We start from the raw sequence: 23,803 nt of genomic DNA, 5'->3' as shown, positions 1-23,803 counted from the left end.
CCTAAGAATCCCAAACTACTTTTGCAAGGCATCAACATCTTATTGAATAAATATTCAGCCGCATTTAATCAATGATAAAGTGTACTTGGAACAAACCGTAAAGTATGTGATCAACTGTGGTATTATCTATCATTGGTCCATCACCGAGAATAAATATTTCTTAATGTCCATCTATTCGTTTGTTCTAAAAAATATCAAACATTGATTCAATTTCTCCTTATGTCCATCACCAAGAATGAATACGGCTTAAAATTATTAGACTACCAATAGATTCACAAGAAAAGGATGAAGTTTCCATTATTGAGGAAATTGAAAGCCATCGAATTTTGATGCAGCCGACTGATTAAAAAACCAAACAATGACTAGGGTTATAGAATCACAAAAAATTAGGTATCCAACTATAATTGTAAATTGAACCTTGTTGGGTGCGATTCTATCTCAGTCATTCGATCAATCTTGGGATTGTAGCATTATCCCCCTTCATTTCTCTGTCGTCGAGCTTCATTTCTCTGTCGTCCTCGACGAAGTGATATTGGTCAGGTTTGACTTCATGTTAGCGACATCTATAGGCATTGAATGTTTATTTTTTTAGCTTCTTTCCAAGTCTAGTCTTCTCTTTCTATCCATTCTTAGCTGATTAACAGTTTCTTTTGGTCTTCCCTACATTACGAAATCTCGTTCACCCATAATTTTTTTTCCTGATAGTTTATGCATCAATTTAGGGAATTTATACAATGAAAGAAGAGATCCCTTAGACATTCTTCAATTGTGATATATGGAAGACATTATGTATAATGACATTATTTGAGAGAGAGTTTATAGAATAGTTTATGGATCGAGAGCTGCATATATGGCAATAGTATCACTAATGCACAATATTCGATTTCTAAAGTGAACTCGTTTATCTTTCTATCATTCAACTGTTTCATGCAATTATATATATTCTTTTTAGCAGGGAAGAAAGGAGTCGAGCTATAGAACCGTAGTCCTTCATAAACTTTCGATGTTATTTAGTCAATCTCAAAATTCCTTTCAATTATTTTACTAATTATGGAGTTGACCATTTACTCATGATCTCTAGATTCTCTAAGTTAGTAGTCATTCCACATTCATCCAATATAATATCGTACTGTATCATGATAATCACTTTCATATATGTTTGTTAATCCTTAGCATCCATTGACCATTTCATTGACAACACCTGAGTGGGCAATGTATCATGACTTATATATTTCATAATCTTGTTGTTTATAAAGTTGAAGATTCTACATCTATTGACCATGATCACCATTGGTAAGTTTCTAATCTTGCTGAGAATCTGAAGTGTTTGAAAATTTTTAGAACCGGTCAATTCATGTAAAGAAAATGTGGGATCTTCCTCTGCAATGGGTTGCCATGAAGGAGAATTGTCAAGAAGTGGTATTATGGTGACTTCTTAGAAACTTGGTCATTAACTGAGACCATGAATAACTTTGATTTACATATGTGGTTAGGTTCCCACCTCTCATCACAAGTGTAGTAGAGGACCTAGAGGTCTTTAATCCTTTTTTTATCCATTATAGTTGGGTTTAATTGCTTTATGTGGACTTAGTTCACGTTAGAAGAAGACGCATAAGAGGGGTTTGGTCAGGTCGGTTTAACGTAGTAGTGGTGGTTCTGAAATATACATGTGGCCGCTGCTTAAGGACTCGAGAAACCAAAATATGACTACATTTACAATTTTTCCCTCAATCTGAACAGGTAGTAGTCTATAATATATTCTCTACACATACTATACAATTTTTAGGAAATTATATGTATTGGAGATTTTTTCTTTGAATGAACTAACATGTTTTAAGTGCATTAATTTTCTTATGGGGGTTTCATGTGTAGAAGGGCGAACTATATAAAGAGGTCCCTCTTGAACACGTTCCACATCATTACTTTCATGTAGTTTCTTTGATGAATTTATGATTGAGATTTCCTAATTCAACGGACTATGAAATATTGAAGGGTTTCGAGGATAAGAAAAAACAGTGATAAGAAAAGAACACTGTTAGCGCATAATAGTTCAAGAGTTTTAAGATGAAGAATGAAGATTCATAAATTTAATTGAGAGAAGCCAAATTTTCACAAAAAATTATTTATGCTCTTAATTGGGTGAGTTCGTTTTATATACAAGTTTTATATACAGACAAAACCCAGTAGAGAAATCAGTTACAATAGCTCAAGTTTGTGCATGAGGATAAGTTCAATAATCTAGGGTTAGAGTTTCACAAAACTAGGTTTGAAAAAAACAGAAATTCAAACATTCAAATATATAGGCCTAACTTGTGAATTGAACATTGTTGGGAACGATTTAATCCCAGCCACTCGATAAATCCTGGGATAGTAGCACATAACTATAAGGATTGAGCTATTTTGTTGGGTTTTTTTTTCAAATGAAAGCGAAATCCAACACGAAATATACCGTAGAAAACAACAACAGTGAGGGTTTTCTTGAGCCAACGTCATCTTTTCTATCTAGGCCATAAATTTAAAACTTGGGTCACAACCACCTAATTAGAGGCAGTCTGGTTAATAACAAATTGCAAATACTAATTTTTAACTCATTTAGGAGAGATTGAAAATCTAGTTACAGAAATAAAAAAACTCCGGATTTTTTCGAGAGAGTTCTAGCTCATTCGCATAACCGGTTATACTAGTGAAGAAGAAAGATGGGACTTGACGTTTCTGTATTGATTATAGACGACTGAAAGAGATTTCGATAAAGGATAAGTATCATATACCTTCAATCAACGATCTGTTGAACAAACAACATGGAGCTATTATATTCTCAAGACTAGATCTTCGGCGAGCTATCATAATATACAAGTAGAAGAGGAAGACATTCACAAAACGACATTTGTGACACACTCAGAATTATATGATTTTCGAGTTATGTCATTTGTTTTATTTGATGCACCAGTCATATTTAATTTCAGTCCCTAATGAAAAAAATGTTTCTAACATGGTTACACAATGGACAAAGGAGTACACATTTTCTTACAAATTTCTTTTCTACAGTACCAATTTAAACAAAAATAAGGAGCAGCTGGAATCAATTTTACATATTCTAGGAAGTAACCAGTTATTGGAAAAGTTATCTATATGCTCTTTCGAGTTATTGAAACTACTTGAGCCACTTCGTTAGTAGTAATTGTGTGGTAGTTGATCCAAGTAAAATCATATGTATTCTAGTATGGCCAACTCCAAAATAAGTGAAATCATTAAAAGGATTCCTAGGATTTACAAGGCATAACAGAAAATTCTTATGCAATTTTGTTTCCATTAGTAAGCCATTGACGGATTATTGCATAAGTACGACTATTTTGTCAAATTGAAACATCCGTTCATACCATCCCAAATAGCTTCTTCCTTTCTTGAGAATATATATAAATTACATGGATTGTCTCAAATAATCGTCACATTTGGATAACAATTTCCTTTGACAAAATTGAGACCGGGAATGTTAAAAAGGCTTAAGGACGGAGAATGTAGTGAACCCACAAAATGATCCGATCACTACTATATAAGAGATTTAATCAGAATGTCAAACCTTACTAGACTCTAATTACTTCTTAACTACTGTAATATGTTTAGTATAAATAGTGGCTTCAAACTCAAAGACAATACAATAAATTGATGTATTTCTCAGTTCACCTTTTCTAATATTTTTCTTCAACCTAGTCTAAATAGTCTATGATTACATTATATCTAGTTGATCGAGGAAGGTATCACACCTTTAAACAAAATAATATCAAATAATTATCTTTATATTAGAAAGAAGTAGGATTAATACAAACCATTAATTTTACCTTACTAATTCAATGTTCTTAGAGTTCCATAAGAAAAACAATTATTAACAACACTCAAATAAAAATAATTCCAAAAAACAAGAGGAGCATCAGAAGAAATTTGAAAAGATATTTCAGAAAGGGAAATACTTACCTCAAGAGTAGAAGAACAAATCAAAAGAAAAAGAAGAGAGAGCTTTACAACTATACGAGCTTGTCCATCACATATAATGGAAGAGGAGAAGATACAATAAATGAAAGTTTGTATTTAATTTACTTAAACATTCTGTGTGAGACCTTTCATCTTCTATTGTTACTGTTTTATTTTGGTCAATAAACTCATGTGTTAACCCACAAAATAGGTTGATCTGTTTATACTAATGCAAATATCTAAATCAACAATAGCGCATAACTTGACAATATAATATTAAACATTATTATATATAAATAACAACCAATAATAATAATAAATTTATTTGACAAAATTTTATTACTTACAAATCTTCTATAACATGGTCACTTTTTTTTTTCAAACACATCCTTACTTTTAACCATTTTGTAAATTAATTATAATGATAATATCTATATAAAAAACACTTTATATAAAACTAGAGTGGGCCATCGTGCCTAAACAATATTACTCGACTTTTGCAATTTGTGTCCCAAATCTATTTGTGTTGTGTCGAAACTCATTCTCATCCGTGTCGTATTGTATTTTGACTCGCTCAAAATATCATGAGCCTGGGTCCAATCGTGTTGTGTTAACTCGTGTCAATAAGTTTATTTGTTTCGTGGTAACTTGTGTCAATAAATTTATTCGTATCGTACTATCTCGTGTGCTTAAATTCGTGTGTCGTGTAATCTCAACTATAATTTGTCATCGTGTCGAATAGAAACCTGTTTTCAATTGTGTTTTTATAGTTCAAAAAAGTTTATGTTATTACGATCTGTCAGTAGTAACATATTGGGAGTTGTAGTTGTTGCCTTGTCTAGTCTTGCCTGTCTACGGACCAGACCAGAGACAGTTGGGATTAATCATATTAATTCGTGTTCAAATTCATTTTTCTTGTTGTGTTAATTATATATATATATATATATATACCCTCTTCTAGCCTATAAGTAACAAGATATAGATATCTCCAACCTTTTTGAGAGGTTCTAGAATCGAACGCGCCATACAACAAGTTCCGCGCCTAGTGAAATGTTTAATTTATATTATTATTATTATTATTAAAATAAAATATATAATTTTATTATTTATTTAATTAATTTGTATTCAATATTAATTACATATTATATTATATTATTATATATATTTATTAGAGTGATGATAGATAATGTTTTAAACTACCCATTATGTATCAACAATCCAAAAACGAATGTAACTACTTAAATGTATCGAAAGAAATTTAAAATTATTATTCAATATATATATATATATATATATATATATGATTGTTGAGATTAATTATTTTTATATATTTGTAAATTATATTGTTAATAAATGTTTAGAAATATGATTATTAATTTATTTATTTTAATTTAAAAACTTAAATTAATTAAATTAACTAATAATATGTAATCAATTATTATTAATATTTAGGAAAAATATTAAAATTAATAAATTAGCAATTTAATTGAGCATCTTAAATCATATGTGATCGGAATATGATTGCGATTATAAGCACTAAAAATCTACATATAATCCCAAAAAAAACTCTTCATTCAGTTTCTTTAGAAAACTCTATGTTCGAAAATTTCAAACTCGATTTGCTTGTCAAGAATCTATTTTTTAATAAAACATTATTTTAAAAGATTTTTTTAATGATCCTTGACAACTTTTGAAATTAATCATAAATAATTAATTTAGGGTTTAATTTTAAATAATTCAGATATTTACAGTAATTATAATTTGATTTTTTAGAAATTTTTTGTTTAAATTTAAAATAATTAATTTAAAATATTATTTATTTTGAAACAGAGTCACTAAATTATTTTTGAAAATCTATAAAAAAAAAGACATATGTATAAAAATGTATTGGTTATAGTTTCTTTTAGTTTGTAGTTTGGTGATACTAAGAAAACGGTCTTTGCGCTTCATCCTCTGTAACTGTTTTAAAAACAGTCTCTACTTATAAATTTGGGTTTTGAAAAATGGTTTTATAACATTTTATTTTTACAGATTATTCTTCCAGTCCTAAACTTGCATAAGGTTTGTACGTTATTTAAAAATTTGTAAAAACAAATATTTAAATGCTAGTACATGTTGCTGATGATAACTTAGGCAGGAATGTACTTGAAGATTGTTAACGGATCATCGATCTTTATGCTTATTAACAAACATGCTTACAACGGAATCATGTACGAACGATTTCTCATACATATAGAAATATAGAGTTTTGACGGAATCATATACAAATAATGTTTAATTTGAACTTTCTATATTTTAATATTCACAAGTTTTTATATTGTCTAGTTGTTAAATTTTAGGATTAGAAATTAATCCTAAAATCATTTCTAACATCTGGACCGGCAAAATTCATGAAGGTATGAGCTGGTCTCTAAAAATGATTCTCAAATTAAGAAGCGATATTGCAGATCTTTATGACATCCGGCTAGGGAACGGGAAAAACACTCTATTCGGCACGACCCCTGGTTCGAAAACTAGCCTATCATCCACAAGGAGGAGTTTTAAGGGACTGCACATAAGCGAAAATCAGAGACATTAAAGACAGGAATTAGGACTCACTCTTGAGAAGAAATCCAGAAGGATAGAGGATACTTGATCATATAAGTAACATACAACTACACGACAGACCGGATATTCATGAATGGAAAACTGAGGAAAATGAGAAGTTGGTATCGAAGAAAACATGGGAGGTAACCCAGGAAAAAGCGCAGAAAGTAGAATGGGCTCCTCTTGTATGGTCAACGAAGATTATCCCTAGACACCAGTTCTTCCTATGGCTCGACTTTTGGGAAAGACTTAGCACTCGTGATGGTATTAGTAAGTATAGGAGCATCTCGGACACGAGCTATCTTCTATGTAGAGAAAATGAAGAAACCATAGATCACCTATTCGGGAGCTGCTGTATTGTTTTAGAGCTTTAGGACAGATTCTATAAAAACATGGAGCTAATCAGTTTCCCGAGCAAATGGAATGAAATCAAAGATGCAACACTACTCAAACCCAAGGGAAATAGATTTGCAACAAGCGTGTTCAAGTGCGGCTTTGGAGCAGTGGTGTATAACATTTAGAAAGAACGGAATGCAAGGGTATATGACAGAACCCGTAGGAGCGTTGAAGAGTTATGGAAAGATATTGTTGGGTCAAATTATTTTGACCAAATGTCAAAGTAGTTTGACTTTTGGAATTTTGATGATGAATGTATATCAAACTCAATCTATGTGTGTAATTGTTTTTGGTGCAGGTGCATAAAAAACAGGTTATATTAGACTTGGTCTTAATGAGGTTCATTATACCAATTTGACATTAGATGCACGAAGTTAGACGTGAAGTCTAACTAGTTGAGTTAAATGTACAGTCTAACACACGTAGTTAGACGTGCAGTCTAACTAGCGAAGTTAGATGTGCAGTCTAACTAGCAGAGTTAGACGTGCAATTTAATCTAAGTTATTTTACAAAGTTCTCACCAAAGCACTTGTAAATTGGTTAGCTCTAGGCGAAGTCCCTCGGTCTTGGGTTTCGTAATCTCTCGGTTCTGAGTTAGGGAATCCGGTCCCAAGTTTGGGATTCTTGGTCTTAATGTCAGACCTCTGGGTCCTTTGGTTCGGGAGTTTCGGTCCTAGATTGGACCTCTCGATCCTAGCTTAAGAACATCGGTCGGACCTCTCAGTCGTATTGAAATTCTCGGTCCTAAGTCTTAGTCATAGGTTCGAATTTCTCGGTCCTAGGTTTTGGTCCGGACCGAGTATCCTCAGTTAGATCTCTCAGTCCTAGGCTAACAAGCCTCGGTCCTCAAGAACACAAGTGTACATGTTTTTAAATTCATTTTTTAGCTCTAATTCTTTAATCCAAGAGCTTGGGTAGCTTCACAAAGATCCCAGAAACATGTTGATTATCATCTGAATGTATAGATCAACCTGGATGATGATTAATTTGTTCAAAAAAGTTTGTGATATAAAAATCGGGTTTTTGATTTTAAAGTTGTTTCGAAGTGTAATGAGTTATCCAAAATAAGTGTTTGAACCAATTCAAGAACTCAAAAATTTCAATTTTTTGAAAATTTTGATGTTGATAAAACATGATCGAGATGGATCAAACATGATCCAAATAGTTACCCAACATCATTACAATCATGTTGGGAAGCTTTTTGGACTGTGATTTCAACAAAATTAACCCAAGAATAACAAACCCGTTTTTTGATTTTGAAAATTCAAATTTAGGTTTTTGTTATTAAGATCGATTGATTGGTTTCATCTTATCTAGATGGTTTCTAAATGATCCTAGGATCATTATTCAACCATAAAGCACCATAAACAACAAGCACACAAGTTTATGCGATTTGAAATATAAAAAATTCAAATTCAAATTATAAATATGAATTAGAGGGTGATTTGATCTTTACCAAGGGTTGGATAACACTCCTTGATCCTTACGGAAGCTTTTTGGATGCTCATATCCAAACTTTAAGGCTTCAAAATAGAAAATTCGAAAAATCCAAAAGCTTCAAACTTTAATGGAAGATTTTTGATTTTCTTCGTTTTAAAGGGAGGGAGTTGATTCCTTGGATTGGGAACGACTCAAGGGTCTATTTATAGTTGCCCTGATTCGATAGAGGCTTCAAGTGGCTTGAATCAGTGAAAAACTATTAATGGAATTTGGGTTGTTCTTGAGCCAACTCGTCGAATAGGGATGAATCTTCCCTATTTTGATAGAGAGAAATGATCACCATGGTAGGGTGATCATTTCAAGCTTTAAATCATCCGAAATAGTTGACTAACGGTTGAGTTCCAAGTTGGAGAAATCAAAGACGAATCTTCATCCTTATCTGCTCGGCGTCGCGATGAAAAAGAAGACCGAAGATCAAAACGATGTCATTTTGTTCATGTCCAGCATTCGCGAGCGTTCCGTTAGCAATCCATCAATGTCTGGCATTCCGTCAGGCTTGGATGGACGGAGTTAACGTCCGTGTTAGCTGATATCCTGCGGCCCGAGCGCGCTACTTCTGTCACAACAGGCTACGCATGCTGCTGATGTGCGTTGGATGAGAATATAGCGTCCATCCGATGGATGGAGTTTCTACTACAACTTCTTCTTTTAAATTTGGTTATACCCGATTATAAATTTTATTTTATTTTAAAACCTTAAGGGTTTGTTTGAAATTGATTTTTCTTTCACATTTTTACTTTAATTTTGATATTTTCAAATACACCAAATATTAAAATAAATATGGCAAATATTTTACCAATTTATTTTATTTTTCTTGCATATTTTTATGGTTAAATAAATAATTGTTTTAGATGAAATGGATACAACAATTCATTCTAAATTATTTATTTTTGTCCCTTAATTTTTTCTAAAATTATTTTAAGATAAAATGAGTACAACATTTATCTCAAATAATTTTATTTATTTATTTTGGCCTTAACCCTTAATTAATTTGATTAATTAATACAATAATGAATCATATTTAATTATTTAAATTAGGTTTTAGGACATGTGGTTAATTATTTTGATTTTATTTATTTAAAAATAAATCAACATAATTATTTTATTATTATAAATTAGAGTGTAGATTTTTAGTGCTTAAAATATGCCTTAAATCAATTTCTCAAATCGGTGATTTCATTTCAACGTACATGGTACTTTATTTAATTCTTTATAACATCCTATGTTATATATTTTCTATAATTTAAAGACAAGAATTACTAACATATATTTGGTTCTCATTTTCGTTATTTTTTCGATCTCATGTTAAATTATGGTAAACGATTTTTGGAAGGACGACCATAGTTCTACACTATATAGTTCACGATGCGGATGTAAAGTTCTGTAAGGTGTTCGTTTGCGGGTACGTCTATGATTAGATTCGATACATGGACTTTTGGTTACGACGTCAACATATAAAGGTAAGATTTGTTTCAGGTTCTTTATAATTATGAAATATGTGTAGTTACATGTGCATGTGTTGCACAATTTTTTTAAGGATGGCTAAAGATCTATGCTATGCAGTTCACAATGTTGATGTAAAGTTTTGTAAGTTCTTCTATTGCGGGACATCTACGACAAGAGCCAATATAGTGACCTCGATTGCGACGTCAACACGTAATGTTGAGATTCGTTTCAGGTAGGGACTTCAGATGTGGCGTATGTGGGTAAATGTACCATTCATTTCAGTTTCTCTACAATTTGGAATTAGAAGTATTTTCTATCATGTGCATTATCCGAAAATAAAACTAACCCATTTGCACTTCATGATTTTGTTTAAGAAAAAATTGTCCTGCATTGCATTTTTTTTATAACTTTCTAGCATGTCTATATAAATTCAAAATTAAAGTTAACTCATCTGAACTTAATGATTATGTTTAAATGTTTTTGTTATGATATTATGTGTTAGCATATTTTGACTTCTCGCATATTAACATAAATTAAGTACTTTTATGGAGCTTCATCAAAATGAACGTGATTATGACGATCTAACCATTGTTATTGATATTGGAACCATATAAATAATCATTAGAAAATGTATGTAATTTGGTTTGACCTATATTTATTTTATTCATATTTTAATTCTGGATACTTCTCATTTGACAGTATTATTGATTTTTTTTTTAACTTATTCTAAATTTGATTTTGTTGATAGTTATAATACTACTCAACTTATGTGATTTTTTTTCTTTTTTATTTTATTACTATATATTATTTATCCATTTAATTGAATATTTATCAAATTATTTTTTAAATATTTGATCTCCATTATTAATTTTAAATCAAAAATATGTTTTTTTAAAATTATAATATAAAATATCAGTGTTTCGCAAATTAATTGATTAATTTTCAACGGTAAGGCAGTTATGCTAATTTTTAATATTACTGAGAAACTTTTTAAACTAATAATGTGGGGATCAATTTTTTTTATTAATTTAGAGAGTTATAATTTATCAATTAACTAATAATTATTAATTTATTGATAAATTAATAATTATTAATTTAAAGAATTTTAACTGATTAAACGTATAATTCATATATCCATAAAAAATAAAAATAAGTAATTATACATACCTAACAAAACGATAAAAAGATAAATTAGTCTATGCAGTTGCAGCATATATTGAGACTCCAAGCTTAGTGTTACGACCCTAAATAGGTGGCCTCGGTCTTGGCTTGATTGTGAATGGCCAGGACCGAGAGATGCCTAAAAACAGTCGCGGGTGTGCGGCATGGCACCGGAGATGAGAAAGACTAAGTAACTAAAGCTTATGTTCTGGCACACTTGTAAAGTGCCAGGACCGAGAAGAAGTGTGCCGAGGCGGAGTCGTGTGCGGGCGACTTATGTGCAATCTTTTAGCCGAGCTGTCTTGGCTTGATGGTGGCCAGAACCGAGAGGTGCCGAGAAGAGTGTCGCGGGCATGCGACACTGGCACCAGAATGTTAAGTAATCAAAGTTGCTATCGGGACCGAAGTGTTGAATATCAGGACCGAGAGAAGGATGTTAGCATACGTTTGTCATGGTATGAGTGTGGAGTGCTAGGACCGAGATAGGTGTGCTGAAAAGGCGTCGTGTGCGTGCGACAAAGGCACAAGGTGTTAGCAAGTGTCGGTCGGGGCCTGATTTCGGAAGGCCAGAACCGAGTGGATGCCTAGGTGTGGTCGTGTGCGTGCGACCTAGGTGCAAAAGAGTGACAACGACCAGTACATTGAGTGTGCGCGCATCGAGTGGGGAAAATACGGAGTCGACCGAGGACGGTTAGAGGAGGACCGAGGGCGATCAGAGTGGGGTCCCGAAAATATCGGCATGATGAGTCGTGGACCCGGAAATATCGGCATGATGAGTCGTGGACCCGGAAATATCGGCATGATGGGTCGAGTGGGGGAAAAAGTCAGCAACAGTTGGGCTCGGTGGAGAACGTGGGCAGAGTGGACGGTTACGGTTAGTTAGGACCCATGTTTAGTAGCGGGTACACAGATAAGACCGAGGAAGAACGTGCGGCTGCAGTAGTGGACGGGTGAGACCCACGACTGGCAGTTGAGATCCACATTCAGCAGCAACCGCCCACCAGCTAGACCCACGATCAACACCAACTGCTTGACAGATTGACCCCCACACCCTAGAACGATTATTTTTCTAGGCAGATTGTTATTCTTTGGGGCTATAAATATCTCTTGAGCTGCACAAGACAAATTGTTGGATTTCGGATAGAAAAATATCCCCCACAAGTGAGAGTCATTTTGTGTGCAGCCTTAAGAGTTTATAGCCTCTTTGTAATCGATATTTGTGAGTAAATATATTATAAAGTTGGGCATTGCCCGTAATCGTTGTGTGTGTTTCTCTTTGCTGTATGTTTGATTTATTATTTTGGACTTGGCTGTTTGTTGAGTGAGTCGTTTATTTGTGCGAGAAGTGAACCTCGGAGTTGGCTGATTGTTTTGGTGCGCAAAACAAGCCGCACAAGGGCGAAAAATTAAGTAAAAATTCCGCTGCGTTATTTGCCCTTGTGACACTTAGCACTAATAATGACTTTTGAAGTATTAAATAATTTTTAAAGTACTACTGTAAATGTAAACAATGTGAATGTATTATTAAATAAGTTTGGCATGAATTATCTATATATATATATTCAATTTTTATAAATTATTAATTTATAATTTTTTGGGACAGAAAATTATAAAGGGATCTTCCAAAAAAATATTATCTTATTATTTATCGAGTTTTTCAATTTTTTACATTAGCCTAAGTAGGGACCAAACAAATTTATTATTGTAGAGAGTTTATTAATTTACCGAATATTAATTTAAAGAGTCTGTACCATGGATATAATACCATGGATATAATGATAATTAATTAATCTTGAAACATATCCAATAATGGAGGTTAATTATTTGAAGTTATATAACATGCAATTAAGTGTATAATAATATGAAATAGAGAGAATATTTTAAAGCAATTGATTGGAAGACAACTTAATTAAGCTAACTAGCAAATTAAGAGGGCAAGGTGTTAGTCAATAAAGGTGCTGGCAGTTGGGAGATCGATCATAATAAACTACGAGATTGGATTCGTTGTAGAACCAATTAATCATGCATTTATTTATATTAATTAATTAAGGCGGTGCATGATAACTTTGTCATAAAAAAGATAATTAGAATATCTATTAATATATTACCTTACATTTAACATATTTTTAGGTTAGAAATTGAATTTATGATTTTTAATATCTTATAATGTACTCATCATTTGAACCACTTTAGGGAGCTATATATTTGTTAATATATATGAAAAATATTAAATTAAATAAAAAAATATATTTTTTTTTATAATATAAGATAATTTAAACAAGAATGAACCCACAAGATTTTGATATATTATGGACCTATTTTGTACCTAATTCTTTTTCACTTAACTCTAAGTAAAATTTGAGTGGCAAAAAAGTCCAAAAGAGTTGGATATCCCTATTCTCACTGAGATTTTAGGTTCGAGTCCGTCGTACAAAAAATTTCGTTAGTTTAATTAATTGGTTAAGTGTGTTTACGTGATATGTACTTAACTTGCGATAATCAATAATATCTCGAAGACAAAAATTAAAACAATATATATATATATAAAAGCATATTTTTTTAAAAATGAAATATAGATATGTTTTAATTTTACAGAAATAAAAATAACTTGATTGATTTAATGTAGTAATAAATTAATAATAGTGTTGATCAAACTTGAGATGATATAGCTTGATACTTTGGGCACTATAATTTGTGAATATTACAAAATAAACAAACTTTAGGATAATTAAAAACCCATAGAAAAAATAATATATAAATACATATCTTATCCATCATTCTTCATAAAATTAAACCTTCTTCTCTCTATCTCTAGTATTAAGCAAATTACAATGAATTCAAAGTCATGGATGCTAATATTTGCGGTCCTTGTGTTAGCTTTGTCGCCGGAAACAATGGCGGCTGCACCGAAGAAGGCCGTCGATGTACCCTTCGGAAGAAACTATGTCCCGACCTGGGCTTTAGACCACATCAAATACTTTAATGGCGGCTCTGAGATCCAACTCAACTTAGACAACTACACTGGTAATTCTAATTTTAATTAATTAATTAATCAAACATTAATTTCATATATATGATATGATATTCAAATTGTTATTTAAAGGAACTGGATTCCAATCCAAGGGTTCATACTTGTTTGGCCACTTCAGCATGAAAATCAAGTTAGTCCCCGGAGATTCTGCGGGCACCGTTACTGCTTTCTATGTAAGTCACTAAATTAAAATTTTAAATTGATTGAGTATTTTCATAATTATTAATTTAATTTATAATAAATTTGTTACCAGCTTTCGTCACAAAATTCGGAGCACGACGAGATAGATTTCGAGTTTTTGGGGAACAGAACAGGGCAGCCGTACATTTTGCAAACAAATGTTTTCACAGGAGGAAAGGACGATAGGGAGCAAAGAATTTATCTTTGGTTCGATCCCACGAAGGACTACCATTCTTATTCGGTTCTTTGGAATCTTTATTCGATAACGTTAGTAATTTAATAATTATTTGTGTTATAATTTATTTAAAATAAATTAAATGATTAATATAAACCTTGTGACATATTCAGATTCTTTGTGGATGATGTACCGATTAGAGTGTTCAAGAATTGTAAAGACTTGAATGTGAAGTTCCCGTTCGATCAGCCCATGAAGATTTATTCGAGTTTGTGGAATGCCGACGATTGGGCTACTAGGGGTGGACTAGAGAAAACGAATTGGCAGAAGGCTCCGTTTGTTGCAGCCTATAAGAGCTTCCATATCGACGGTTGTGAAGCCTCGGTTGAAGCCAAATTTTGCGACACTCAAGGGAAACGTTGGTGGGATCAGAAAGAATTTCAAGACTTGGATGCCCAACAATACCGTCGTCTCAAATGGGTTCGCAGTAAGTACACAATCTATAACTATTGCACTGATCGTAAGAGATACCCTACGATGTCACCCGAATGCAAACGCGATCGCGATGTTTGAAATTACCCGTGTTACCAACACCCTCTAGTCTCGGTCACACTTGGTTAATGTTATTTATTATTTATATCTTTCTATTCCACTATATTTGTGGCATGGCTATGTGTAATAATTGTTGGAAAATGGTAATGTAATGCAATTTGTGGTTACTTGATTTAAACTAATTGGTTGAGGTCATGAAGGGAAGAGTATAAACTTCTCATAGACATGTGTCATCTCAAACGTAGTAATGTTCATTAATTCAGGCCCATCAGTAAATCTCAATTTAGGCCCAGCCATCAACTAATTATGTTAAAGTTGTATCTCTATTGAGGCCCAAAAATACTTCAAAGATTATTAGTTATTTATAAACTCGTCCAAAATTTACTTTAAAAAAATATTAGGTATATATTATTATTATTATTATAATAGTTAATTAAAAATAAAAATAAATAATCCATACAAAAATAATAATATTTATAAAATTAATTACTTCAACTTATTTATTTAAACCAATAATAACTTTTTTTTAATTAAAATAATAATATTTCACTTTTTCTTTTCTTTTTTTAAAATTTGTCATAGTCGGGCTCACCTCAGCCACTATGGCATGTCACGACATCCTCACCCCGACCGCTCAAATCCCCGATAAGTCGTGGAGCATAGGACAAAATGAAATCGCAAATTTGACGGGCATTCAGAACCAAATTCTCAAGTCCCTCTCTCAGTTCCAAAGGCTTGAACAATGAAAGGAGCGAACAAATCATTTACCAATTCAAAATCCGATTCGAGCAAAGATTGGAACTCATTCGATAAAGCCGAATACGAGGAAATCGTTCTATGATCGTTAATGTCATGAGGGAGTTCTACAAGTGCCCCAAAACTTATGCCTACACTACACAAACAAACACAAACCGAATATAGCAAACTAACAAGGTTTGGGGTAAAAACGGGACAACTAATAGAGGCAAGTTCAATGTGGATCCTAGCCTAAAAATTAAAATGCTCGAACACCCGCTCCTCGAACTCCCCCAAGAAATTAAAGAGAGATGCGTCAACGATTGGAAGCGAGTTATTGTCGGTCACTTCATGGGCACCCACAAGGCCCCATTCCGAGCAATCAAGGCCACCTTTTTGCGACAATGGAGCGAAAAAGGACTAAAAAAGTCAAAGTCAACGACTTTGGCTATTTCTTCCTCACTTTTGGCATGGAGTCTGAAGCCCAAGCCATTACCGAACTCAAATTTCACCTTTATGTTCCGCTCATGTTTCAAGTTTGCCAAATAGAATGAAGAAATGAACATCAATAGCAAACCGCCACAATCCGAATAAGTGTAGATGAGACTGAGAAACATCCCACCGCATCTTTGTAATGCCAAAGCACTTGCCTACCTCACCAGACTCATTGGAAATCCGTTTAAACTCGATCCTGACTTTGACTTGTTTGAACGGGTCACGTTTGCCCGTATTTGCATTGAGATCGACTCAACGAGTACAAAACCGAAAAAATTCGAGCTAAGATGCCGTAATAGAAACATGGCCACCATTGAGGTCATGTACGAGCAACCGAAAAAAGAGGACGAGGAAATCAAAAGAAGCCCGTGGCCACCCCCGAACAAGAGAATGCCAAGGTGGTCAAAAAATCATATATTGAAATCCTCAAAGCAAATGAAAACCACAACGAACACGTGAACGAGAACCAAACCGATCGCGATCCTAATTCCACCGAGCCTAAAACCGATGCCCTTTTCCCACTGATTAGGTTCGAAAAGCCCGACGTCGATGAAATCCAAAGTATCTTGAAAACCACGGATATCACTAAATCAGTCTTGATTCTAGTGATTTTGAAAAGAGCAAACTATCTCATATGGTGTATAACCACAAGAACAACCCTTTGTGGTTTAGGGTTATGGATTCATGTTGAAGGAACCAAGCCTTCGCTAAAACTCATCATTAAAAAAATGGAAACATTGCAGTTTTCTTTGGTTTCGGAGCTCATGGTTTTCGAGATGCTTTGGATTTCATCGACGCTGGGATTTTCGAACCTAATTAGTGGGAAAAGGGCCTTGATTTCAGGGTCAGTGGGATCAGGATCGCGATCGGTTTAGTTCTCATTTACATGTTCGTTGTGAATTTCATTTATTTTGAGGATTTCGATATTGGATTTCTTGACCACCTTGGCATTCTCTTGTTCGGGGGTGGCCTTCTTTTGCTTTTACCCGTCCACTTTTTCTGGCTTCTCATACATGACCTCAATGGTGACCATGTTTCCATTCCGGTATCTTAGCTCGAATTTTTCCAGTTTTGTACTCGTTGAGTCGATCTCAATGCAAATGCGGGCAAACATGACCCGTTCAAACGAGTCAAAGTCGGGATCGAGCTTAAGTGACTTATTAATGAGTCTGGTGAGGTAGGAAAGAGCTTTGGCATTACAAAGGGTGGAATGTTTCTCAGTCTCACCCACACTTGTTCGGATTGTAGCGGTTTGCTATTGATGTCCATTTCTTCATTCTATTTGGTGAGCTTGAAATATAAGCTGAACATGAAGGTGAAATATGAGTTGGCAATGGCTTGGGCTTCGGGCTTCGGGCTCCGTGCCAAAAGTGAGGAAGAAATAGCCAAAGTCATTGACTTTGACTTTTTTGAGTCCATTTTCGCTCTATTGTTGGAAAATGGCGGCCTTAATTGCTTGGAATGGGCCTTGTGGGTGCCCATGAAGTGACCGACGACATCTCACTTCCAATCGTTGACGCATCACTCTTCAATTTCCAGGGAGAGTTCGATTTGGAGCGGATGTTCAATCATTTTATTTTTTAGGCTATGATCCACATTGAGCCTGCCTCCATTAGTTGTCCCATTTTCACCCCAAACCTTATTGGTTTGCCATGTTTGGTTTGTATTTGTTTGTGTAGTGTAGGCATAGGTTTTGGGACACTTATAGAACTCACTCATGACACTAACCGACCACAAAATGATTTCCTCGTATTTGGCTTTGTCGAATGAGTTCTAATCTTGCTTGAATTAGATTTTGAATTGGCAGATTTGCTCGCTCCTTTCATTGGTCATGACAAGTTCATGCCTTTGAACTGGACGAGGGCTTGAGAATTTGGTTCCAAATGCCAACCAAATTTTCGATTTCATTTCGTCCCATGGTCCACGACTTATTGGGGATTTGAGCGGTTGGGGTGGGGATGTCATGACATGCCATAGTGAATGAGGTGAGCCCGACTGGAAAAACAACATTGTGACTGGTCAGGGTGGCAGTGACATGGCCTGTCAAAGGAGTAGCGCTGCTGGTTTGGTTGACAACAGCCAGACCGGTTGGGGTGGAAACTACATGTCCGGTCAGGGGAGGGGCATCATGGCCGGTTGGGAGATGAGTCGGGAGACGGGCTCGACCAATTGATAGACCATCCATGTGAGTGGTCGATACAATAGTTGGATTGAAGGCAGCGTAATCTGCACCAGCAGCATTGTGACCGGTCGGACAACTAGAAGAAGTGACTGCCCTTTAGCCAATTTCTCTAGACTCCCTTTATTTTTCCTTGTGCTTTTAGGTCGGTTGAGGAGGCTGGTCGAGTTGAGGCACAGGCGGCACGATCGGCACGACGACACATCCACAACACGATCGACATAAGGTATGTATATTATATAGACATTATAATCAACTTATATGAAAACTAATATAATTATGATATTATCATAATTTATAATATTGTGATAATATCTTACAAATATATTATTTTATATTTGAAAAGAGATCCTTTTGATCAATGGTTAGATAAGGTCTGAAACCTTTTAGAACCTTTTGATCTATAGTCTCATTGTTGTAACCCCTACTACTACTAAAGAAACCAGTAACCTCTCCATTAATTATGATGGGGAATTTTGGCTCGGAAATGCATGTTTTAATTCACTGGATCCATTTATCTCAAAATCACATTCTCTTTAGCATGTAGAGAGAAAAGTTCCAATTAACATAGTCAAATGCTTTTACAATGTCCAATTTGTAAAAACAACCCGTAATCTTCCTTTTAATAATCTTCCTTTTAATAATCAAATCATAGCTCTCATTGGAAATTAAAGAAGCATCAGTGATTTGTCTACCTTGAACAAATATCATTTTATTGGGGAAATAATATTTGGGAGGAGAATCTTCAATCTATTAGGAAGAGTTTTAGTGAGAAATTTGTAAAATTTTGACACAACGTTAATTGGCCTATAGTGTTTTAATTCGCTACCCCTAAAATTTTTGACAAGGACAATAAAGTTGCATTCCAGCTCTTTTCAAAAGAGGTAGTGCTATGAAATTGTTTAAAATAGACCACTTACTCGTCTTTAAGAAGATCACGCAATTCTTTTATAAAAGTCATTTAGTAATCATTAGAACTTCCGTTTATCAAAAAGTTCACACCTAGTAATTTTTTTCTTTCGTTAGCTCCATTTCCTCCTCGACTATATCTAACTCGTCGAATTGAGAACTTTTGGTTCAAATGAGATATTTAAGGGATACAAATTTTGTTTTCTCCATTCCTTGATAAATTATTTGAGTTTCCTAAACTTTGAATAAAGGCGTGAAAATGTCTTCCTACTATAGGGATGTCTCTGTCCACCGTTTGCAAATTGCTTCAATAAAGCTCATGTCCTCGAAGAGCGAGTTGTTTAACTAGAAAGAAGGTTTAGGTTGAACGTTGGAGTCGCAAGAAAGAGTAATAGTTGGTGGTCTAATAAACGTCTTGTGCGAGTTACTTGATTTTCAGGAAGAAAGAGAAATTCTCATTGAAAAGAAAACGACCAATTCTTGACATGTTGCCATCGTTATTGTCTCTTTTCCATGTGAACTTAGATTCGTCTAAGGCGGGATTGATAAGTAATACATTGTCGATAAATGAATTGAAAATGTTCATTTCCTTTATATATCTTCTAGCGTCCTTCCTCTCGTTCGGTGATCTGACAAGATTGAAATTGCCGCAAATGAACCACGTTAAGACTATCTGTTGTGAATATCACTAATTTCGTCAATAAAGTTCTTCTTTTTTATGTAGTCAACTGGTCCGTAGATGTTCGAGAAAATCCAAATATTATCATTGAAGATAAATTTGAATTTTATGGATATAGAATATGAGCCCCTTCGAACGTCCTCTACTTCGAGGATATATAGTTCCAAATGACAAGAATATCATGTGAATGTCCCGAGGTATTTACCGCTGCCCAATCAAAATTATTCCTACCAAAGAAAATAGACAACATAACACATTCTTAATCATTTATTAGAGTTTCTTGAAGAGCAATGAGATAACACTTGCAAGATTTGATAAAGGAGAAGATGTCGCTTTTCTTCCCGGTGTACAAGTCCTTGGACATTCCACAATATGAGATTGAATAACATTAAAAACCGGGTTCGGACCCTAGGGTAGAGTGACACTTGATGGAATCTACGATAGTGATAATAAATTTTTCATCATTCCACGAGTTACAAGTTTCCCTTAATGTCAAAGTCGATTCTTCTTCGGTTCACATTTTTTCATACCTAATTTGTCTTCGAGTTCCATTTGAATTTCGAAATTGCCTTCATATTCATCTTTTGAGCTATCTAATTGCTCAGATGTGTGAGTGGAGATCAGTGGGTTTGAAATTTGATGAGGCTGAGAAAGGGGTGAGCGTTGGAGAGATGTTGTGAGAGGTTGAGAAAGGGGTGAGCGTTTGAGAGATGTTGTGAGTTGGAGTTAGAGATGGCAATGGGTACCCGTATGCCCGATACCCGTGGGTACCCGATAGTCGGGTTCGGGTATTTTAAATCGGGTTCGGGGTCGGGGTCGGGCATGGGAAGAGGAAGAAGGTACCCGGTCGGGTACGGGGTCGGGGATGGGGAGTGTGCGAAACCCAAACCCGATACCCGATACCCGATACCCGGTTATATTAATATTATTGATTTTTTTTTATTAAAGTTTATTGTGTGACTTTTCAAAAAAGCTTCATCATTGCAAATTATCATTAATATACATCATTTAATTTGATCTTATCCACACTTCACTCCAAACATAGTAATTGTTAGATAAAATAAGATCGGTTCAAATAAACCTAACTTAAATAAACTTTCCATGCAGGAACAAGGAACCGAACCGGATGAACAAGAGAACCGACTAAAGAAACCTAACCGGTCAAGCTACCAAACCGATCAAGAGTATTCGGAACGTGACCGCACAAAGGAAAGGATCGGCCAAAGCTCAAAACCGGAATCATCAAACAGCCGATCATCCACAAGACAAGAATAACCGGAAGAAGTCCGGTTACATCACTACCAAAAGACATTCGGCCAAGTCAAATGACCGACCAAGTACAAGAAGACAATTTGGGTATCTGTTGAGAATGATACCAAAGGAACAGACTGAATACTTCCATATCCATGCAAGTCTGAGGAAAGACTGTAGGCTGCAGAAAACAGTACTACCGGATCCTTCTACTTCGGGATAAGGCAGAAAGGAAATCTTCCAAGTACAGACAACTGTCCAACAGACAGTGCCTACATCAAGTAAAAGACAAACCCGACAGGTTTGTCTTACAGACCGGCAGGTCTGAGACAGAATACCAGGTCTGAGGAAACGACCGCAGGTCTGAACCTCTGAAACACTGAATCACTGCACTTCTGATCAGCCAATCAGATTCAAGGCAGTGAAATATGACCGTTGGCATATTTCACCTATAAAAGGGTAGCTGAAGAAGAGTAAATGAAGTGACTTAAGCGGGACATTAAGAGACAACTGTGATATTGAGATATTAAGAGCATTTACTACAAGTGATAGAGTGTGCTGTTCTAGAAAGCTTAAGTGTTGAAAGTTAAAGTGTGTTTTACAATTTCGGTGTAAATTGTAAGAGTGTTATCGAGCAGGAAATAAGTCTCGATCGGCCTGTACTTGTATTCCTTAGTGAATATCCTTCTCGCGGTTTCGAGAGGAAGGGGTGACGTAGGAGTTTTATCTCCGAACATCCATAAAATCCGTCTTGTTACTTACTTTCTGCCGGCTTCATTATCTAACCGACTAACTTAACCACACCGCTCCAAACCGACTTTATACTAATCATACCGAATATCCAGATTACCGAAACCGACCCACCATTTCCAAATCTCCATCATCCGAAACCGACCGTGCCTATCATACAAGCGTGCCGCTTCAACCTGAAAGCAAACCTCTTCCGCGCTTGAACCTAGTTCAAGGGTTTGTGACAGGTTGTGTAGTATTGAAACCCCGGTGTTAATCTCTAACCAGATTAATCACCACCCTACGAGTGAGAACCGCTAACCGGTCCAACCCCCGGTCCACCAGCGGCGATCTAGATCCTAACAATTGGTATCAGAGCAGTTAGTTTCAATACTCAAGAAAACATGTATCAGGATAGGCCTCCAATGCTAGAAGGTGATGACTTTGCCAACTGGAAGGCACGCATGCACCTGCACCTAGTCACCTTGGATGATGAAATGGAATCCATTCTGACCGAAGGACCGATATTCATTGATAAAGATAGAAAAGAATGGACGGCTGAAGATAGGAGAAGGAACAATCTGGACAACCATGCTAGAAACCGGATCTCCAACAGCGTAGACAGAAACACATACTACAAGATCAGAGATTGCAAAACCGCGAAGGAGACATGGAACACGGTCATCCAGATCTTTGAAGGAAATGAAAGAACAAGGGAGAACAAAATAATGATGGCCACACAGAAGTTTGAAAGCATCAAAATGAAACCAGGAGAAACTATGAAGGAATACAGTGACCGGTTCACCGGTGTGTTAGATGAACTAGCAACTCTGGGCAAGAAGTATGAGAACAAAGAGGTAGTTATGAAGGCTTTGAGATCTCTTCCAAGTGCCTGGGATATAAAGACAATGGTAATGAGGGAATCAAAAAGCCTACGTAAGATGAAACTATACGATGTATTCGAAGATCTCAAGGCATATGAGTTCGAAATGAGATCCAGAACCGAAGAGGAAGTCTCGGCCTCAACATCAACCAGAGCACTAATCACATCTACAGAACCGGCTGCACCAGCTCCTACCCCTGCACCGATACCGGTTCCTGCACCCGCACCGATCAGAACCGCCGAACAGTTCACTGAGGATGCCATGTCAATGCTTGCACAAAAGTTTGGGAGGTTCATGAAAAGGAGCCAACCTACAAACAACTACTATGGTGACAAATCCAATATAAGATGCTATAACTGTAACTGTTTGGGACACTTTAAGTGGGAATGCAGGAAACCAAGGAGGGATACCCAGAAACCGGAATATCAAAATGACAGAAACAATTATCAACAAGCCGGTGAAGGAAGTGAGGTACCGAAAGCACTGATAGCCGACGATGGAGGAAGTCTATGGGCTCGCAGTGATAGTGACGATGAACTTACATGTCTCATGGCAAATGAGGAACAGGATCCAAAGAAATGGCTAGGAAACTCCGAATGGTTCTTGGACAGCGGTTGCTCTAGGCACATGACCGGAAATAGCAATTTGCTAACCGACATCAGATCAGTAACCGGTGCTCTAATTACCTTCGGTGACAACTCAAAAGGTAAAACTGTGGGCAAGGGTAAGATTGTCCATGGTACTCTAACTATTGATAATGTACTTCTAGTTGAAAACCTACGTTTTAATCTACTTAGTATTAGTCAGATGTGTGATGCCGGATACACGGTAGAATTCCTTAAACATGCATGCTTAGTTAAGAACTCTCAAGGTATTGTACTACTAACCGGAAATAGGATAGGTAACATCTATAAGGTAGACTGGAAAACCAGAGTAGAATATCCTATAT

The 23,803-nt window shown here is 35.3% G+C and overlaps 1 protein-coding gene across 1 annotated transcript; it reads left to right on the top strand.

Annotated features, from left to right (window-relative positions):
• Positions 1–13,855: 13,855 nt before the first annotated feature.
• On the top strand, positions 13,856–15,217 carry LOC124926985 (xyloglucan endotransglucosylase protein 2-like). The gene is made up of 4 exons (XM_047467319.1): positions 13,856–14,079; positions 14,159–14,259; positions 14,340–14,533; positions 14,615–15,217. Exons 1-4 carry the CDS (start codon positions 13,887–13,889, stop codon positions 15,012–15,014), a joined length of 888 nt encoding a protein of 295 aa, XP_047323275.1. The 5' UTR covers positions 13,856–13,886; the 3' UTR covers positions 15,015–15,217.
• Positions 15,218–23,803: the final 8,586 nt, after the last annotated feature.

The sequence above is a fragment of the Impatiens glandulifera genome, chromosome 2 (genome assembly GCF_907164915.1).
Source record: "Impatiens glandulifera chromosome 2, dImpGla2.1, whole genome shotgun sequence".
Taxonomy (NCBI): Eukaryota; Viridiplantae; Streptophyta; class Magnoliopsida; order Ericales; family Balsaminaceae; genus Impatiens; species Impatiens glandulifera.
The sequence above is the reverse complement of the archived record's forward strand: the minus strand, read 5'-3'. Positions and strand labels throughout refer to the sequence as shown.

Bases quoted from the DNA above. Each gene is read 5' to 3' on its own strand.
- LOC124926985 (XM_047467319.1), top strand. From the start codon at position 13,887: ATGAATTCAAAGTCATGGATGCTAATATTTGCGGTCCTTGTGTTAGCT. The intron at 14,080-14,158 runs GTAATTCTAATT...TGTTATTTAAAG, and splicing joins CAACTTAGACAACTACACTG to GAACTGGATTCCAATCCAAG. The intron at 14,260-14,339 runs GTAAGTCACTAA...ATTTGTTACCAG, and splicing joins GCACCGTTACTGCTTTCTAT to CTTTCGTCACAAAATTCGGA.